The sequence below is a fragment of the Thamnophis sirtalis genome, unplaced genomic scaffold, assembly GCF_051295495.1.
Source record: "Thamnophis sirtalis isolate CommonGarterSnake01/CBP01778 unplaced genomic scaffold, rThaSir2_p1.2 scaffold_9, whole genome shotgun sequence".
NCBI classification, from domain to species: domain Eukaryota; kingdom Metazoa; phylum Chordata; class Lepidosauria; order Squamata; family Natricidae; genus Thamnophis; species Thamnophis sirtalis.
The window spans coordinates 52,774,520-52,792,904 of NW_028261389.1; the positions used below are offsets into that span (position 1 = coordinate 52,774,520).

Sequence of the window (18,385 nt, forward strand, 5' to 3'; positions counted from 1 at the left end):
CCAATCACTAATTGCAGATAGCGCCACTGCATCATAATATAATTTTAGGTTAGGTAATTTCATGCCTCCTCTCTCGCGTACATCTTGCATTATTTTCATCTTTACCCTCGGCTTCTTTCCTGCCCATACAAATTTCTTAATACCCTTCTGCCATTCTAAAAGATTCACATCTTTTTTAAGTATAGGTAACATTTGAAAAAGAAATAAAAATTTTGGTAAGATGTTCATTTTCACTGCCGCTATCCTACCCAGCAAAGATAAGTGCAATTTCTCCCATTTTTTCATCTCTATCTTTATACTATACCAAAGTGGTTCATAATTGTGCTTATATAATTTCCCGTTTGAGGTTAAAATATTAACCCCAAGATATTTGACTTTTTTGACTACCTCACATCCTAGCATCCCTCCTAGTTCTTCCTTTTGTTTAGTATTCATATTTATAGCTAATATTTTTGTTTTTCCTAAATTTATTTTAAAACCAGACACTTGACCATATTGATTAATCGTATTCATTAAAACCATACTAGATTCCTGCGGTTGTTCCAATATTATGACCAAATCATCCGCAAAAGCGCGGACTCTGTATTCTTGCTGCCTAATCTTGATCCCTTTTAGACCATCCAAGCCCCGTATTTTGTTCAACAATACTTCCAAAGTTATAATGAACAATAGTGGGGACAAAGGACAGCCCTGTCTTGTACCTTTTCCAATTTGAAAAGGGTCTGTTAAACTTCCGTTGACTATAATTTGAGCTGTTTGCTGTTGGTATATTGCTTTAATTGACTGTAAAAAGCTGTCTCCTATCTGCATTTTTTGCAATATCTTCAACAGAAATTGCCAATTAACTCGATCAAAGGCCTTCTCAGAATCCAGAAATATGAACGCAGCAGGAATTTGGTTGTTCTTTCCCAAATATTCTAATGCATTAATAATTAGTCTAACATTACTCTTCATCTGTCTCCCCTGTATAAAACCTGTTTGGTCATTGTGTATCAATTGTTGAATAACCAACATTAACCTATTTGCTAGTATTTTAGTAAAATTTTTATAATCTACATTAAGTAGTGAGATAGGTCTATAATTTTTTGGTTGGGTAGTATCTTGATCTTCTTTGGGTATCAAAGATATAAATGCTGTCTTCCAAGATGGAGGCACTTTACCTTCTGTTTGAGTTTTATTAAATAGTTCTGTAAGAGGTTCTACCATTTCTAACTGAAAATTTTTATAGTAAACCGCTGTCAAACCATCTGTACCTGGCACTTTCCCTAACTTTAGTTGCTTAATTACCTACAAAATTTCCCCCGAGGTTATTGGTTGGTTCAACTTTTGCCTGTACTCTTCTCTAACCAAGGGTATTTTCTCTTTATCTAAGTATTTGTCTATATCTAAACCCTTAATTTTATCCCCTTTATACAATTCTGTAAAAAATTCCCGAAATGCCTTTTGAATCTCCTGCTGAAACACCTCCTTCCCTCTATAAATCAGTTTGGTTACATTTCGAGTTTTCCTTTTTTTCCTAATCTGATAAGCTAACCATCTGCCTGGTTTATTTGCGTTACAAAAAGTGTTGTGTTTTTCATATAATAAACTAGTGACTACCTGGTCAGAGATCAACATGTCAAATTGAGATTTTAATATGGTAATTGCTTCCTTAACCTTTGTATCGCCTGGATTCAATGTTAACTCCAACTCTTTCCCTTTAATTTCCTCTTCCAATTCTGTTCGTTTTAGCCCTTGTTTATGTCTATGTATTTTGTTTATATTCATCAGTACTCCTCTCATATACGCTTTGCTTGCATCCCATACAAATTCCATAGGTGTACCCTTATTCATATTCAAAACAAAGTATTCAGATAACAATTTTTTACAATCATTAATGTACTTTTCATATCTGAATAAGTTTTCATTCAGCCTTCAAGACCTTCTTGCCTGCACTACCCTTCCCAATTCCATCCAAACTGGGTTATGATCCGAAAGGGCCCTAGCCGCAATCTTTGTCTTCTTCTCCCTAGAAAGTAAATCATTAGTGATTAATATAAAATCAATCCTTGAAAGGGATTGATGTCTATCAGAAAAGAAGGTAAAATCATATTCCTCTGCGTTTCTTTCTCACCAAATATCTCTCAATTCAAAGTTGTCCATCATGTCAAAAAAAGGTTTGGGTAGTTTAGCTCGCATTTTAGTATTTGGACGAGCGGTCTTCTTATCTCTTTTAGTATCAATCACACTGTTCCAGTCACCCAATAGTATACAAGACTTATAGTCCCACTGTACTAATTTAGCGTGAAGATTTCTATAGAATCCGTCTTGCTGTTGATTAGGAGCATAAATTCCCAAAAGTAATGTCTTTTTCCCTTCTAAGATTAGATCTAGCGCGATATATCTTCCAAAGGGATCTGCTTCAATTAGTTCAGCTTTGATGTCTTTTCTTAGGTATACAACTATACCATTTTTCTTTTCCGTAGCAGAGGTCACAAAATGTTGACCAAGTTTGGGGTTAAGCAAATATTTTTGATCAGTTGATTTGATATGAGTTTCTTGCAAACAAATTATATCATCCTTGAACTGTTTAAGATAATGAAATATTTTCTTTCTCTTCTGTGGAGAATTCAGTCCATTGACATTCTATGTTAAAATCTTAGTTGTCATCTTTGGTTATCTGAAACTTTTTTAGAGCCTCCTGCATGGCCTGTTTAACCTTTGGCCTAGCTCCTCCCACGGCTTCTGAGCTTGTTGAACTCCTTGTTCGATAGCCGGTGATTGTTGAGGTTGTTGCCTTTTAGCTTGTTTTTCCATTCGTCTGGTAGTCATACGGCTAGGTCTTTGTTCTATGACACCTTGCCCTTCCGGGAAGGGAAGATGGTACATCTTGTCTGGTAGTTGTGTGGTTTGCTGTCTATCTTGTCCTTCTTGTGGTCTTTCTCCAGATCCAGATGGTGCAGAGTGTCCCACCTTCAGAATATTGTGATAAAAATCACGAGCTTTCCATATGGAGTTGATATCTTTGCTTGTCAAATGTAATTATAATACCAAATGGTACATCCCATCTGTACTGTATCTGACGATTTCTGAATTCTTCCACTAAAAAAGCATAGTCTCTCCTGGCTCTTAACATTTGAGGTGGTATTTCTTTCAAAACAATCAGATCCTGGCCCCCAATTTGAAGCCTGGTGTTATAGGACTCTTGTAGTATCATGTTTCTGAACTCTCTTGTGGTGAAGTATATAACTACATCTCAGGGAAGTTGCTTCTGTTTTGCCGCCCAAGAATTAACGCGATAAACTTTATCAATCTGCCAGTCAAAGTTGGACCCCAGTTTTCCCACCAGACAATCAAAAGCCTCTGAAAAAATCTGTTTCAAGTTCTCCTGTTTATCCTCACGCAACCCCCTGACTCTTAGTGCCAGCTCCATCTGCCTGTACTGTATCATAATAATTTGTTTTTCAGCGTTTTCAACTTTTTGTTGCACCACCTCAGTTTGGGATGTCAAGTTGGTATTAGCTTCATTAAGAACCTCTAGGTTATCTTCAATTCCAGAAACATGTTCTGTCAGTACAGTTACAAGTCCCAGCATATCATCATTTATTTTGGCAATCCTAGTATCAAGTTTTTCATATGTCCGCCTTAAACTCTTTTATTTCGTCCTTTATCTCCTTTATCTCCTCTCTGAATTCTCTGAAGGTTTCCAAAAAAAATTCTTTCGTTAGCACCTCTCCAGTAGGGGGCGTAGAGGGTGGAGGCTGCAACTTTGTGCCAGGTACTGGGGATGTGCTTCTAGGAGGAGGTTTCAGCCCAGGATTTAATTTTGATGCCATTATAAGTCTTATCTTCAAGCAATTAATCAAACTCTACTGGCCCGCTGTGCAGCTTACGAAAAAAAAAGGGTATTAAATCACCCCTTTGTTAGCTCTTTAGGATTTTTCAAAAGGTTTCAGGAAAAAAAAGCATTGTAACGAAGCAGCTCGGCATATTCAGCGCCATTTTAGACTTCTCTATATCAGAAATATATATTAGCAAAGTTGATAAGAGGAAAGTCTTGTAAACTCTTCAGAGAAGTGAAACTAATTAGTAAGAAACTGCTGGCCAGCTGTTCCTCCCTTTGAACTTTTATCACTGTTCTTTGCAGAAGAATTAGGAATGTGGCATTGTTACGGAGAATGCACAATCGCCATTTTAGGAGCCTTTTTTTAAAAAAAAAACCAAGTACACGAAGGAAGCTCTTGTAAAAAATGAAGCTAGGATTTTAAAAAAAAGCAGATAAGGTTCTCAGATACGGACTCTGCTTGTATTAAAATCAGATAAATAGTTCAAATATTGTCCTAAGTGGAGGGATCTTACTTTGAGCTGTGAAGAAACAGCTAAGGATTTCCGGCACGGAGATGATGATTCAGCCTCGGCTGGCCCCCCTTCTCTTCGCAGACAAAAAAGCTGCAAAGTTCAAAAGAAAAGCACTTGCCAGCTGGATCTCTCTCCCCATCTTCTTTGCCTGAACAGTGGGGTATCTGCCAGATGTCTAGGCAGATAACGCGACCAGAAACCCGGGAGCAGCTCTATTAAGCTTCTACCATCAGCAAGGTCCCGCCCAGGAAGCCCCAATTGTCAGCTAGTATTTAGCAACAACTGTAGCAAGAAAAGTCATAAAATGGGGCAAAACTCACTTTAAAAATGTTTCCCTTAGCAATGTAAAGTTTGTGCTCAATTATTGTAAGTGAGGACTACCTGTGCTTTCTCATTAATTTTTTATAATGGCCTTGGGACACATGTATTTTCCCTCCCGTGGGGAGAGAAAACACCCTGAATCTTTGAAATTTCTGTCAAGTCTCTGTTAATGTCTCTGTCCTTGAGCCCTCCTTGATCTCTTAAGAGCAGGGAAGAGCTTAGCCTTAGGTCCAACTTCAGGGAACCATAAGATTTGATTTCTCCCCATGCCTATTTAACATCTATATAAAGCCATAGAATGAGGCCATTCTCAAAAGTATGCTACTTACATACAGTATTTCTGTCCTCGCCACCTAAATAATGCTGTTCCTTCCCAGTGGGAGTCTGGTTGAAGCTCTGGATGAAAAAGAACAGATGACATCAAAGTTCTAGCAAGATGGTGTGGCTGTGGGTTTTACTTTCCTGACAAATGTGGAGAGCTTCCATTGTTAATTCTTGACAGTATGCTATTCCCCCAGATCAAGTTGATACATAATTTTTGTTTTTTTCTAGAGTAATAACTCCTGCTCAAGAAGCTGATGGCAGCCATGACCAAGAACACATTTGCAGAATTCCTTTTGTGCACCAGTTGCTCCTGTTCCTGAATTGGGAAGCTCAGGCCTTAATCACTTCTCAGTTGGACTATTGCAATATGGTGTACATGGGGTTCCCATTGAGTAGTGTTGAGAATCTATTGCTGCTCCAGAATACAATGGCAGTGAGTTTTATATGCATCATACAATACTTCTGGTACATGAGCTGCACTGATTTCCAAGCAGGTTTCCAGATACAATTCAAGGTGTTGCCAATAAAGCCATGCCTGGCATTGGGCAGGATATTTGGGGCACTGCCTGTTTCTGATGCTTATGCCTGTCCAATCAGATTCTAGCAAAGTGGACATGTTCCATTTATAATTTTATGGACCTAAAAAACAAGTTTTCTCTATTATAGCACCTGCTTTGTAAACTAGTCTCTCCTGAGGATAAGATGGACCCAACACAATTGGCCTTTTGGAAGACCTTAAAAGTTCTTTCTTCAGGCTTCAGAAGTTAGTGGAACCTGATGTGTACTTCAAAATCAAGAAATCTTGAAGAAACCACATGTTTTTGGTAATCAGTACCTTTGCTGTTGCTGTCCCCAGTTGGACAGGGTTCTTTATCTTAGTTACAACATTTTGCTTATAGTCATGCAAGGGTTTCAACCATCACTCCATCCCTTCTGTGCAACAGGATGGAATGTCCCCAGTCTTCCATTGCTAAATAAATGTTTTTCTTATTTTTTAATTAATTGCATTAAGGTTCCTTATGAGAGAACTTAATTTTAAAATCCCATAAGCAGTTTAATTGAAACTAATTGAAAATTCTGTAACTTGATTTTCTATTACCATAAAAGCAGCATATGCCTATGCCTACCAACTTCCCATAGGCAAGAGTGATATCATCTTTAAAACAGATTATATTCAGTACATGAAACCAAGATTGTCTAAAATATGGCTGAAGCAATCTAGGGAAAAACTTTTTTAAAAATTTGGAGTCATAGGTAATCTGTTTAAGCCATGATGATGACACATTCTGTAATTTGTATTATTTGCATGATATCATTGTATTGTGATATTACTTGTCCAGCAGATTGGAACACTTTTCATGTCTTCTCTGAAGCAATTATAATTACATTTTCTCAATACATTAAAACATCTCTGATGAGGTAGAATTATTTAGAATTAAAATTGATTGCATCTGCAATTAATGCCCAAAAATTTGAATCAGCCATTTGCAGGCTCTCAACTGAATCTGCATGATACTAATTCAAAAAGGTAAGTAATAGAGAGGGAAAGCAAAACAAATCATTACAGCAACCAGTTTCTGAAGTTGCATCAGCTTTATTCAGGCATAGAACTGCACATTCTTTTTTTTCCTTGAAAAAAAAAGAACTACACATTCTTGAGAGAGTTAAGATAACATGCTAGTTCTGGTTTCTGTGTTGCTTGGCAACTCCTGTTTGACTATTAGCATGAACTGTATATATGATTCACCATACATCACATCAAACAACCTTATGTTCCACTTGAGGGCTTCTTTGCCTTTTTTAGTGTACAATTTTGAAAGCTATACTTGTGAGTAAATCTTATGACTGCAGTTTTATTAACTGGGTGAGATTATTTTATAAGTGAATATATAACTGACTCAGGCTATTTCATACAGATTGTCAGGTCTGTAATCTTTCTCTCAAATTTTCCTGGAAGAAAAACCTTCCAAGAGATTCAGGATTAGTGTTTGGTCCTACAGTCAACATTATACAGTATTTAGGTAAATAATAAATCTTGGTGCCATTCAAATGCCTCTATAGTTACAATAGTTACAGTAAAAACACAGTCCTGTAACACCTTAAGAACTAGCCAATTGATTATTCTAAAAGGAATATTGTGGGGCTGAATTCAAAGTTTTTTGCTTTTAAGCAAAGTGTTCATAGGATTTGCTTTTTGTCAAGTTCTTAGATGAAATATGGCCAGGTCACAAACAAGGACAAGAGCATAAACCAAGTTTCTCATTCTTATGTCTCTATGGATGGTTTTTTTCTTTTCTTTTCAAATGACATACAGTTGTTGTAGTAAAGAAGGAGTACTCTGTTCTAGACTAGGATTACGTTGAAAACAAGATTCTGGTGCAATTCTACGAAGAGGTCTTGGGGATGGATCAGTGGTCTCCAACCTTGGCAACTTTAAGACCTGTGGACTTCAACTCCCAGAGTTCCTCTGCTGAGGAACTCTGGGAGTTGAAGTCCACAAGTCTTAAAGTTGCCAAGGTTGGAGACCACTGTTGGGGATGACAGGAATCAAAGCTAGTAGGGTTGAATTGGACCTCAGCGCGTCCGAGATCGCCCGCTATCTTGTCATAAATGTTGCAAGACGAGTCTCGCATCTCCCTTTTCTTCAGCGAGCGGCACTGCCATGCAGCGTAGCGCGGAGGAGGGCGGGGCTCCTGGTGCAATTCCAGCCGGAAGGAGCTGCCGGCTGGGCGAAGGCGGCCGAGTGACTGAGCGATGGCAAAACGTCACGTGAGCGTCCCGCGCCGGTCTGGGCTCTTGGTGGCGTCTCCTCCCTTTGCCTGCTGGCCAGTGTTGCAAGTGCGAATAGCTGCTATTGTGGAAGTCATGTCCCACCAGACTGGCATCCCAGGTACAGTACAGAACAGTCTCTTTCGGGGCAATCTGTGATATCGGATTCTTCCTTTGATTTGAGAGACACCACTAACCCCACCCCCGTGCACCAGGGGGGTTCTGCCAGGGGCCACTTCTGGCATTTAGATTTAATTCATTCGCCCAATAGGCAGACTTGCGGTTCCCGTCTGTGGAATTTACGTCTATGATTTGAGAAGAAAGCGAGGGATGCCTCTAAGTACACGAGTGCTCCATTGCTCAGTTTTGTTGATTGAGCAAGGGAAGTCCAGGTGAGCAACTTAATTCCGGACATGGGAAGCGGAGATCCGGCTGATAGGCTTTTCTCAGTTCTTCTCACTGGCTGTTGAAGCCATGAAATGATGGAGTCGTTCCAAAGTCGTCCAAAAAAGGATTTTGTTTTTGCATCATAGAAAACACGCGAAACCCCGTGCAGCGAAGGGCTTGTAGGGAGGCCCGTCTTTGCATTGTCGCCAGGTGACGTTGCGAAGGAGCTTGAGAGGAGGAGGAGGGGAAAGAGCGGCGTGGGAGGCTTGCGCTCTGCCTCTTAGTAGTCGCACCTGCTTCGGAAGCTCCCGAGCCAAACGATCAGTGCTGGAATCACAAACGATAGAGGTTGTTTTGCACGACGCTTAGTTCAACTATCGCGGCCTCGCATTTGACTACAGCGCCTTACGAGGCAAATGCTAATTTTACCCCCATTTTTTCTGTGCGAGCAAATCCAAAGCAAACTCAGCTCCGGGATTTACCGTCCGATTGCCCTGCAACGGGAAAGAAACCTTGCTGAAATCCGAATAGCTGGCGAGAGGTTGAAGCATCAGCTAGCCAGTCATAATTTAGCTTACAGGATCTTCCGAATCGAGTCTGTGTGACAGTCAATTTGATGGCTGAGGTCCCCAACCCCTTCAGCTCATCCACCCCCCTTCATGCGGTTTTTGATTATTCATCGACCCCAAGCATTTATTATACGAAAATAATGTAACAAATACTACTTTAATAGTACTACTTACACATATTTACCCCTTGGATAGTCCCAACCACCCCAATGGACCACTTGGGGGGGGGGGGCTGCTTTATAACCAAGATGTGAGCAAATATTGGAAAATGGATTAATCTCAATAACCATAGTTAACAGCTGGTAAGGCAGTTAGATTGACAAGGCCAATGGCAGGAATTTAGTGAAGTTTCTTGCTATATGAGAAAGGAATAGAAAAGCCACAATGGAAAAATAGAAATCCATTGAATTAATTGTTATCATGTATAAATTGAAAATTCCAACCAGAATAGAAAAATGAGGGTTGACAAACAACGCTCTGTCCTAAATATACATTTTGTCTCTCTCATCTGGAGAATGTGTTTTAACTATGAGGAGTAGAAATAATGTACCAGGCAGATAGATAAGCAAAAAAATCTGCAAACCAAAGTTCATTCAACAATTTTTGCTGTCTTCTAGAAACTGAATAAGGATTTGGGACTTTTAATAGGCTTCCCAGAAAAATAAATTATTTTCCCTGCTTTTTTGTCTTTCTTGGAGAAAAGGAGAATTTCTTCCACACTTGTGTTCAGGCTTCCGCTGCTTTCTATAACTGCTTCTGCTATTGTTTTTCATGTGCCTGTAGAAACTAAATCAGATTGGGTTGCCCTCATTGTAACTTAGCATTTATGTGACTCTTTCTATGCTAATTTCTGTAGGAAAATGTATTTTTGCCTTGCTATGCTGACTTATTGTCAATACCAACAGCTGAAGGCATATGCAGCTTATTTAAATGTTATTTACTTTGTGGATTTGATTTATTACATGTACAGGTAAATTATACAACATAAAATGAAATTTCTAATCATGCTAGTTTATTTATTTTTGTATTTATGAGGTAAATGGGTCATTTGTGATATTAAATATCTAACAATGCTGGTCATGTGAACATATGTTTCAGTCATAACTGATGTAGTAAAAACTGATGTACAGCCACATTGGCCCAGTGGTTAGAGTGCAGTACTGCCGGCTATTTCTGCTGCCTACCGCCTGCCTGCAATTTGGCAGTTCAAATCTCACCAGGCTCAAGGTTGACTCAGCCCTCCATCTTTCTGAGGTGGGTAAAATGAGGACCCAGATTGTTGGGGGCAAGAGGCTGACTCTGTAAACCACTTAGAGAGGGCTGTAAAAGCACTGTGAAACGGTATATAAGTCTAAGTGCTATTGCAAAATGGTTAGATATAAACCAGAATGAAATCCATTGTTCTTTTTCTTTGTTTTGTCTTTCAGCTAGTGAAGAAGTCAAAGAAACCTTTGCCAGAGCTAGGAATGGCCAATACAGGTTTTTAAAAATAGTTATTGAAAATGGTATGTATCATTTCCTTTTCTGATACTTTCTCACAGTTTTGCCTAGATGAATAAGGGAAAATCAGTAAAGTGATGGACAAATGTATTGTTTCTGAGTCCTTGGAACAAGGCAGTGCTTGTCAATAGAAATTGCCTATGATGTTTTGCTTAAGTCAGGCTTGACTCCTGGTGATAAGGTCCAGCTGATGAAAGGTGGAGTAGAAGACTTCTAAGCTCCGTTTGAACCCTATGATTTTATCATTAGTGACAGACTTGCATCAGGATTTTTCAAACTATCTTCCACAGCAGCAGTCCCCAACTTTTCCAATTTCCATGCGAGCAGCAGATGCACATGGGAGCACACACAGCTCCATTTGTGTGAGCACCTGCTGCTAGCACAAATGGAGCTTCATGCATGAGTGCCCACCATCCATGCAAATGGAGGTGCGCGCACGCGAGTGCCCTTGTGTCTACCACTCACTCAAGTGGAACAGTGCATGCATAAGCACCCACCATTTGCACAGCCCAGTTCTGGGCGAAAGCCTGGGGGTTGGGTACCCCTGTTCTACAGAATACTAAATTCCACAAGAGATTTCATTACAGACTAAGGGCAAAAAAAAGCAAGAAAGGGTCTTGAACAGAACTAATCTTCTGTCACTAGAGTTTTTTAAAAAAATATCTCAGAACTCTTGATCCAAACTAGCAGGTTCCATATCTTGAACTACTTTGAAAATTCCTGATCTATGTTGCTTTTTAGCAATAGTATTTAGATTTTCTACTGCATTTTTTAACTTTTCAATCTAGACTACAGATTTAAAAACTTGCATCTTATTTTAATATTAAGTGAATTGTTATCTACAAAGAGAGTGAAAGGAGGAGAGCAGAACCAGAAAAAGAAGAAGAGCCAGTTTGGTGTAATGATTAAAGTAGTAGCCTAAAAACCAGGAGCCTAAGACTTCTAGTTGTGCCCTAGACTGCTAGTGTTTTGGGCCAGCCACTTTCTCTCAGCTGACCCCATTTCACATGGTTGTTGTAGTAGTGAAAATATGATGAGGAAGGGGAATTATGTATGTTCACTGTCTTGAGTTACTTATAAAGTAATAAAAGACTGCATAACAATATAATTAATTATATTATATATTTAGTAATTAATAAAAACCATAGTCCCGGTGTCTTCTGTAATTTTATTTCCAAGGCAATAAAATAGCTGTTCATATGATACATTAATAACCAACCATATTTTAGTTTAAGGTGTATAAGTAGTTCATGGTGCAGTTGGTTGAGTAAAGTCAGTTAGGCTAATTGTAAGTCATGGCTGTTAATAGCATTTCATTCCAATATAGCCACAATTCTAAACTATACATTCTCTTAAATCTTTTCTGTTGGCTTATTGTCCCATTTCAAAAAGGGCTAGAAATGGAAGTCTCTTATCTACTTTAATTGCCTTTTGTAAGGAATTTTTAATAGCATATTTTGGTTTTAATGAATTCAGCATGACTCCTGGATATTTTTCCTGGCCTGATGCCTTTTGGACATGTTGGAAATGATAGATGCCAACTCTACAGTAGATCTTTAAGTAGTCTTCTGGGAAACATAAATATGTTTCTTTAATTTATTTATTTATTTATTTATTATTATTTATTATTTATTATTTATTATTTATTATTTATTATTTATTATTTATTATTTATTATTTATTATTTATTATTTATTATTTATTATTTATTATTTATTATTATTTATTATTTATTATTTATTATTTATTATTTATTATTTATTATTTATTATTTATTATTTATTATTTATTATTTATTATTTTATTTAACTTGTATGCCGCCCACTTTCGGAAGATTAAGGGCGGCTTACAAATAAGAAGGGAAAGGGGGATATAAAAAATAATTAAAAAAAACCAGTTAAAAATTCAACAACAATCATAACATAAGATGGGGCTGGATAATTCAACAGCCCCAGGCCTGCTGGAACAGCCAGGTCTTGGTCGCTTTGCGGAAGGCCGGAAGGGTAGTGAGGGTCTGGATCTCAACGGGGAGATCGTTCCATAGGGCCGGAGCAGCCACAGAGAAGGCCCTCCCCCGGGGGGTTGCCAGCTGACATTGGCCGGCAGATGGAATCTGGAGGAGGCCTAGTCTGTGCGATCTAATAGGTCTCTGGGAGGTAACTGGCAGGAGGCGGTCTCTCAGATAGCCAGGTCCGATACCATGTAGGGCTTTAAAAGTAACGATAGCACCTTGAAGCGTGTCCGGAGACCAATGGGAAGCCAGTGCAGCTCGCGGAGGATAGGTGTAACGTGGGTGTACCTACGTGCACCCACAATCACTCGCGCGGCTGCATTCTGGACTAGCTGAAGTCTTCGAACACTCTTCAGGGGCAGCCCTATGTAGAGCGCGTTACAGTAATCCAGTCTTGAGGTGACGAGGGCGTGAGTGACTATCCGAAGGGCCTCCCGGTCCAGATAGGGTCGCAATTGGTGCACCAGGCGAACCTGGGCAAAGGCCCCCCTGGTCACAGCCGACAAATGATGTTCTAGTGTCAGCTGCGGATCCAGGAGGACTCCCAAATTGCAAACCCTCTCTGAGGGGCGTATAATTTCACTCCCCAGGCTAAGAGATGGAATAGCTGAACCATCCTTGGGAGGGAGCATCAATAGTCACTCAGTCTTGTCGGGATTGAGTGCAAGCTTGTTCGCTCCCATCCAGACCCTGACAGCCTCTAGGCACTGGCACATCACTTCTACCGCTTCACTATAAATGTTGCTATCATTAATAGTTTGTCATTCATGTTTAATGTATTTTTACAGAGCAGCTTATTGTGGGATGTGCTAAACAACCTGGTTCAACCTGGGAAAAGGATTATGATTCCTTTATTCTCCCTCTGCTTGAAGACAGACAACCATGTTATCTCCTGTACAGATTAGATTCTCAGAATGCTCAAGGATATGAATGGATCTTTATTGCATGGTCACCAGATCATTCTCCTGTATGTAATAGAATTAAATTGTTGACGACAAACCATACGTTAAATTCTTTTAAATACATCTTTTACTTCAAATTATTATTTGATCATTCCCATAGTTCACAGATCCATGTGCTTGTCTTCCACCTCCTCACCCCTAAATCATATCTTTCTTGGCTAACAGGGACCCATTGGAAAGGATAGCATCAATTGAAACAAAAATAAAATCTGTTCATGTGAATTTGTTATATTTGTTTTACTAGGCCTGGCATTCTGATATCCCTCCAGATGTTTTGGACTATAATTCTGAAGTGCTGTTGTCAGCATAGGCAGTGCCACTGAATTCTGTAACTAATAATTACAGAATTAATAATTCACCAATTTGTGAAGAACATTGATTGTTATTCTTACATTATGAGGAGTCCATCCATCTGACCTATGAGCAACTTTCAGCCCTCCCAGGTAGACCAGACAGATGAACTAATTCTACTTTATCCTAAGGTTATGTTAACAGAATCTTGCAAGTCTGAAAGTATAAATCTCCTGCCGTCTCTCATAGTCTGAAAACTGGAAGGGGTCTCTTATTAGCCTCTTTCTTGGCCTATTATGCAGCAGTGGGTTATGCTGTCTCTTAACTGACCATTTCCCAGGCAGCATTTGAGATTTGAGATTTTGAGATTTTATTAATATTTGTAGGCCGCCCTTTTCCCTGAGGGGACTCAGGGCGGCTCACATAAAATCAGGGAGGGGGAATACAAAACAATGACGAAGACACATATAATAAAAGTAATAAGCAACATACATTCATCATTCGGGAGGGGCGGCTATCCTTGTCCCCAGGCCTGACGGGCTAGCAAGGCCTGGACGGTGGCGAGGGTACGAATCTCCACGGGGAGTTCGTTCCAAAGGGTCGGGGCTACTACTGAGAAGGCCCTCCTCCTTGTGGTTGCCAGCCGGCACTGGCTGGCCGATGGGATACGGAGGAGGCCCAACCTGTGAGATCTAATTGGTCGCAGGGAGGTAATTGGCAGAAGGCGGTCTCTCAAGTATCCAGATCCACTACCATGCAGGGCTTTATGGGTGACTAATAGCACCTTGAAGCGCACCCGGAGATCGACAGGTAGCCAGCGCAGCTCGCGGAGGATAGGTGTTATGTGGGTGAACCGAGGTGCACCCACAATCACTCGCGCGGCCGCGTTCTGTACTAGCTGAAGTCGCCGGATGCTCCTCAAGGGCAGCCCCATGTAGAGCACATTGCAGTATTCCAGCCTAGAGGTCACAAGGGCCTGAGTGACTGTTGTGAGTGCCTCCCGATTCAGGTAGGGTCGCAACTGGCGCACCAGGCGAACCTGGGCGAATGCCCCCCTGGTCACAGCCGTCAGGTGGTGGTCAAACGATAGCTGTGGATCCAGGAGGACTCCCAAGTTGCGGACCCTCTCTGAGGGGTATAAGATTTGACCCCCCAGCCTGAGTGATGGAATATTGGTCGAATCTTTGGGAGGAAAACACAACAGCCACTCGGTCTTTTCTGGGTTGAGCACAAGCTTGTTAACCCTCATCCAGTCCATAACGGCCTCAAGGCCCCGGTTCACGGCTTCGAGGGGAGGAGCTGCCGCCGTCGGGAGCTCAACCAAGCTCCTGCCAGGACTCTGGTTCGTATATCTTATAAGATCTATAGATATCTCCCCTTTCTGGCAGAAAGGGGCAGGGAGAAGGTCAGTCGTTAGGATCTCTTTGTAATTCATAGCTTTTCTTTTTGCTGTGAATGAAGAAGAGGTTCAACATTAGCTGAGCCTTTACTCCGGCCAGTTTTCCGCGCTGCCTTTTTTGCAGCCTAGGCAGATTGCCTCCCCCCCCAGGACAAAGCTAAGCTATTTAAAAGCCAATCCGGGCGGGGACTATTCCCGAGGAATTTCTTCTATCACTATTTAAAATACCAGCTTCAACTTCGCAAAAGGCTCCCTTTCTTTTTTAGCTGCGTCACAAGATGGCGATCTCGTAGCTTTTGTGTTTGATCTGACGCAGCTAGCTGACCCTATCCTCCTGAAGGCTTCTCCGTACTAATTGCTAAAAGATTAACTGAGGGGAGCACAGACTTTGATTTTTGGCTCGCTTGATTGCTTGTCTTTTATTTTTATTCTGGAATGGCTCCCAAACCTAAACAGAAGCGCTTCCTTAATAACATATCTCCAAAAACTGCTATGAAGCCGCTACCCTTGTCTCCTACACCCTCCACGGGAGATTTGCTAACACAAGAATTCCTTCTCAAAACGCTTAATGATTTCAGACAGGAGATTAATCAACTGATATCGGATTTATGTGATCAATTTGATGCTAAAATTGCTCAGGCAAAGCAGGATATGATCGGAGTAATGACAGTCATGACAGATTATATTGCTGAAACGGAGGACAAATTGGAACTTTTGGAAGAAACTAACCTTAATCTGATATCAAAAATTCAAACGTTAGAACAGGAAATTGCATCTGCCCAAAAAGAACTTGTCATGATAAATTATAACAAGTCTGCCTTTGCTATACGGGTTAGAGGGCTGCGTGAAAACCAACAGGAGAATTTGAAACAGACATTCTTTGAAGCTTTCAGTCGCTTGGTGGGAAGTCCGGGACTTAACTTTGATTGGCAGATTCAAAGAATTTACCGCCAGAATTCCTGGGTAGCAAAACAGCGACAGCTTCCGAGGGACATAATAATATACTTTACTACAAGGGAATCTAGAAATGAGATAATACAGAGGCTCTACGGAAAGAGGTTGAGAATTGATGGGGATGACTTGATTGTTTTTAAAGAGATACCATTTCAAATATTAAGAACAAGAAGACAGTACGCTTTCTTAACCGAAGAGCTCAGAAACTCTCAGATTTCATACAAATGGGAAGTCCCAGCTGGTATTACAGTTACATTTGGCAACCAAAAACATCGCATTAACTCCGTCTGTGAAGCCCGAAAATTTTACTACGAGACCCTGAAGGCGGGACTTCCTGATTCATCCGGATCTGGGGAGAGACAAGGAGAAGGAGAAGACAAACAGCGAGACACGTGGCTACAAGGCGGAGGGTGTTGCTTTCCTCTTCCGGAAGGGCAGAAGACTAAAGAATAAAGACTAAGCGATGTTCTTAAAGCTTTATGATTTCCGTCTGGGATAAAATGGAAAAGTGGCATATTGATGATGAGACATGGAGACTGAAAGAAGCGTTGCTGATTGTGGACATATATTCTACAGAAGTTTTGTCTGAACTCTAACTCAAATTGTGCATGAACTATTTTCTTAGGCAAGGAGAACGGAAATTGTGATCTTTTTGAGTTGCGGTTTGGAACGAACGGAGTTGGGAGGTGTGTGGGAGAGGGAAGGGCAGCGAAAGTTTAATTAGATTACCTGGGGTTAGAATGCAAGCTGATGTTTGTTTGAGTTGCTATATCAATATAAGGTTAAGAAAGATTGGTCGGAGAATCTTCAGGAAAGTGGAGTAAACATGGGAGGAGCAATGAATGTGGATAAAATATATATGTGGATATGGATAAAGGCAGGGTGGAAGGTAAAAAATTTATATGTGGAGGTGGGTAAGGATAGAAAGGGAGGTGTTGGAAATGAAAAATGAAAGAAGTATTTGAGTTTAATGGTGTTATAGAAAGGTTTGGATATTTGGATAAAAAAGAGATAAATTAAAGGTCTGAATAGATAGACAAAGCAAGGAGATTTTTAGTTGGGGAATTCTAATTGATCAACTCACCTGGCTCTAATATAGTTTGAAACCCTGCAAGTAGCAAAATAATCGAAATTTGGAATGAATCACATTGTTTAAGATTTACAGATAATGGGAAGCTGTGTTAACGTAGTGGGTTTATTGACCCTTTTTGTTTCTTTCCTCTTTTTGTGTGTGAGTGTGGGTGTTTCTTTTTTGTTTTTTATTTCTTATTTTCTATTATTTTTCCTTTTTCTTTTTGGCTTTACTTTTATCTTATTTTTTAAATTTTAAAGTTAGCTGACCTTATTATACTCAAATGCTTGTTAAAGAACTATGCCGGGCATGGGACCTGCGAAGCCGTAAGGGGGTTAGGGAGGGGGGATTATAGAGGGGAGGGGGGAGGGGGGAATTACAGTTTCAATCCTTAGAACAATAAGAATTCACTTGTGTACTGTGGCTCGTTTTTCTTTTTTTTTTTCTTTTTTTCTTTCTCTACTTTTATTGTAAAAAACAAATTGAATTGTATGGAAACACCAAAGTGAGGAGAAGAGGGAAAGAGAAGGGAGAAGTAAAGAGGGAGTGAGAGGGAATGTAAGGAGGGTGAAATGGAGGGAGGGGGAGATGTCTGAGGGGGTAGGGAAGTAGAAGAGGGGAATGCTGGAGGGGTGAAAGGAAAGTTGGAGGGGGAGAAGAGAGGGTGTATGGGGGAATGAAGTGTTATGTGGGGTTTTTTTTTTTTTCCTTTTTTCTTTTTTTTTTATGCACAGTATATAAGTGATTGTATAAAATGAAAATGAAAATGAAATAAAATAAAATGTTTAAAAAAAAAAAAAAAAAAAAGGCCCCGGTTCATCACGTCTGCCGCTTCATTGAGTTGGCACGGGGCGGACAGATACAACTGGGTATCGTCCGCATATTGATGGTATCTGATCCCGTGCCTACGGATGATCTCTCCCAGCGGTTTCATGTAGATGTTGAATAGTAGGGGGGATAAGACCGAGCCCTGAGGCACCCCATATGTTAGGGGCCTAGGGGACGATCTCTGCCCCCCCACTAACACCGACTGCGACCTGTCCGAGAGGTAGGAGGAGAACCACCGCAACACGGTGCCTCCCACTCCCACCTCCCGCAGTCGTCGCAGAAGGATACCATGGTCGATGGTATCGAAAGCCGCTGAGAGGTCAAGGAGGACCAGGATGGAGGAATGTCCTCCATCTCTGGCTCTCCAGAGATCATCGGTCAATGCGACCAAAGCGGTTTCAGTGCTGTAACCGGGTCTGAAGCCTGACTGGAAGGGGTCGAGATAGTTTGCTTCCTCCAAGGACCGTTGGAGCTGGAAGGCCACCACCTTCTCAACAACCTTCCCAAGGAAGGGAAGGTTGGAGACTGGGCGATAGTTATTAAGAACAGCTGGATCCAGAGATGGCTTCTTTAGGAGGGGTCTCACCACCGCCGCTTTCAGTGCGGCGGGGAAGTTCCCCTCCCGAAGAGAGGCGGTCACAACCGCCTGGATCCAGCCTC

At 40.7% G+C, this 18,385-nt stretch overlaps 1 protein-coding gene across 1 annotated transcript in view; it reads left to right on the top strand.

The window, feature by feature from the left end:
• Positions 1–18,385, top strand: part of TWF1 (twinfilin actin binding protein 1) — a 41,074-nt gene that overhangs the window by 6,121 nt on the left and 16,568 nt on the right. Inside the window, 2 exon segments of the mRNA XM_087723043.1 lie at positions 10,136–10,213; positions 13,008–13,186. Coding sequence (XP_087579169.1) covers positions 10,136–10,213; positions 13,008–13,186 — 257 coding nt within the window.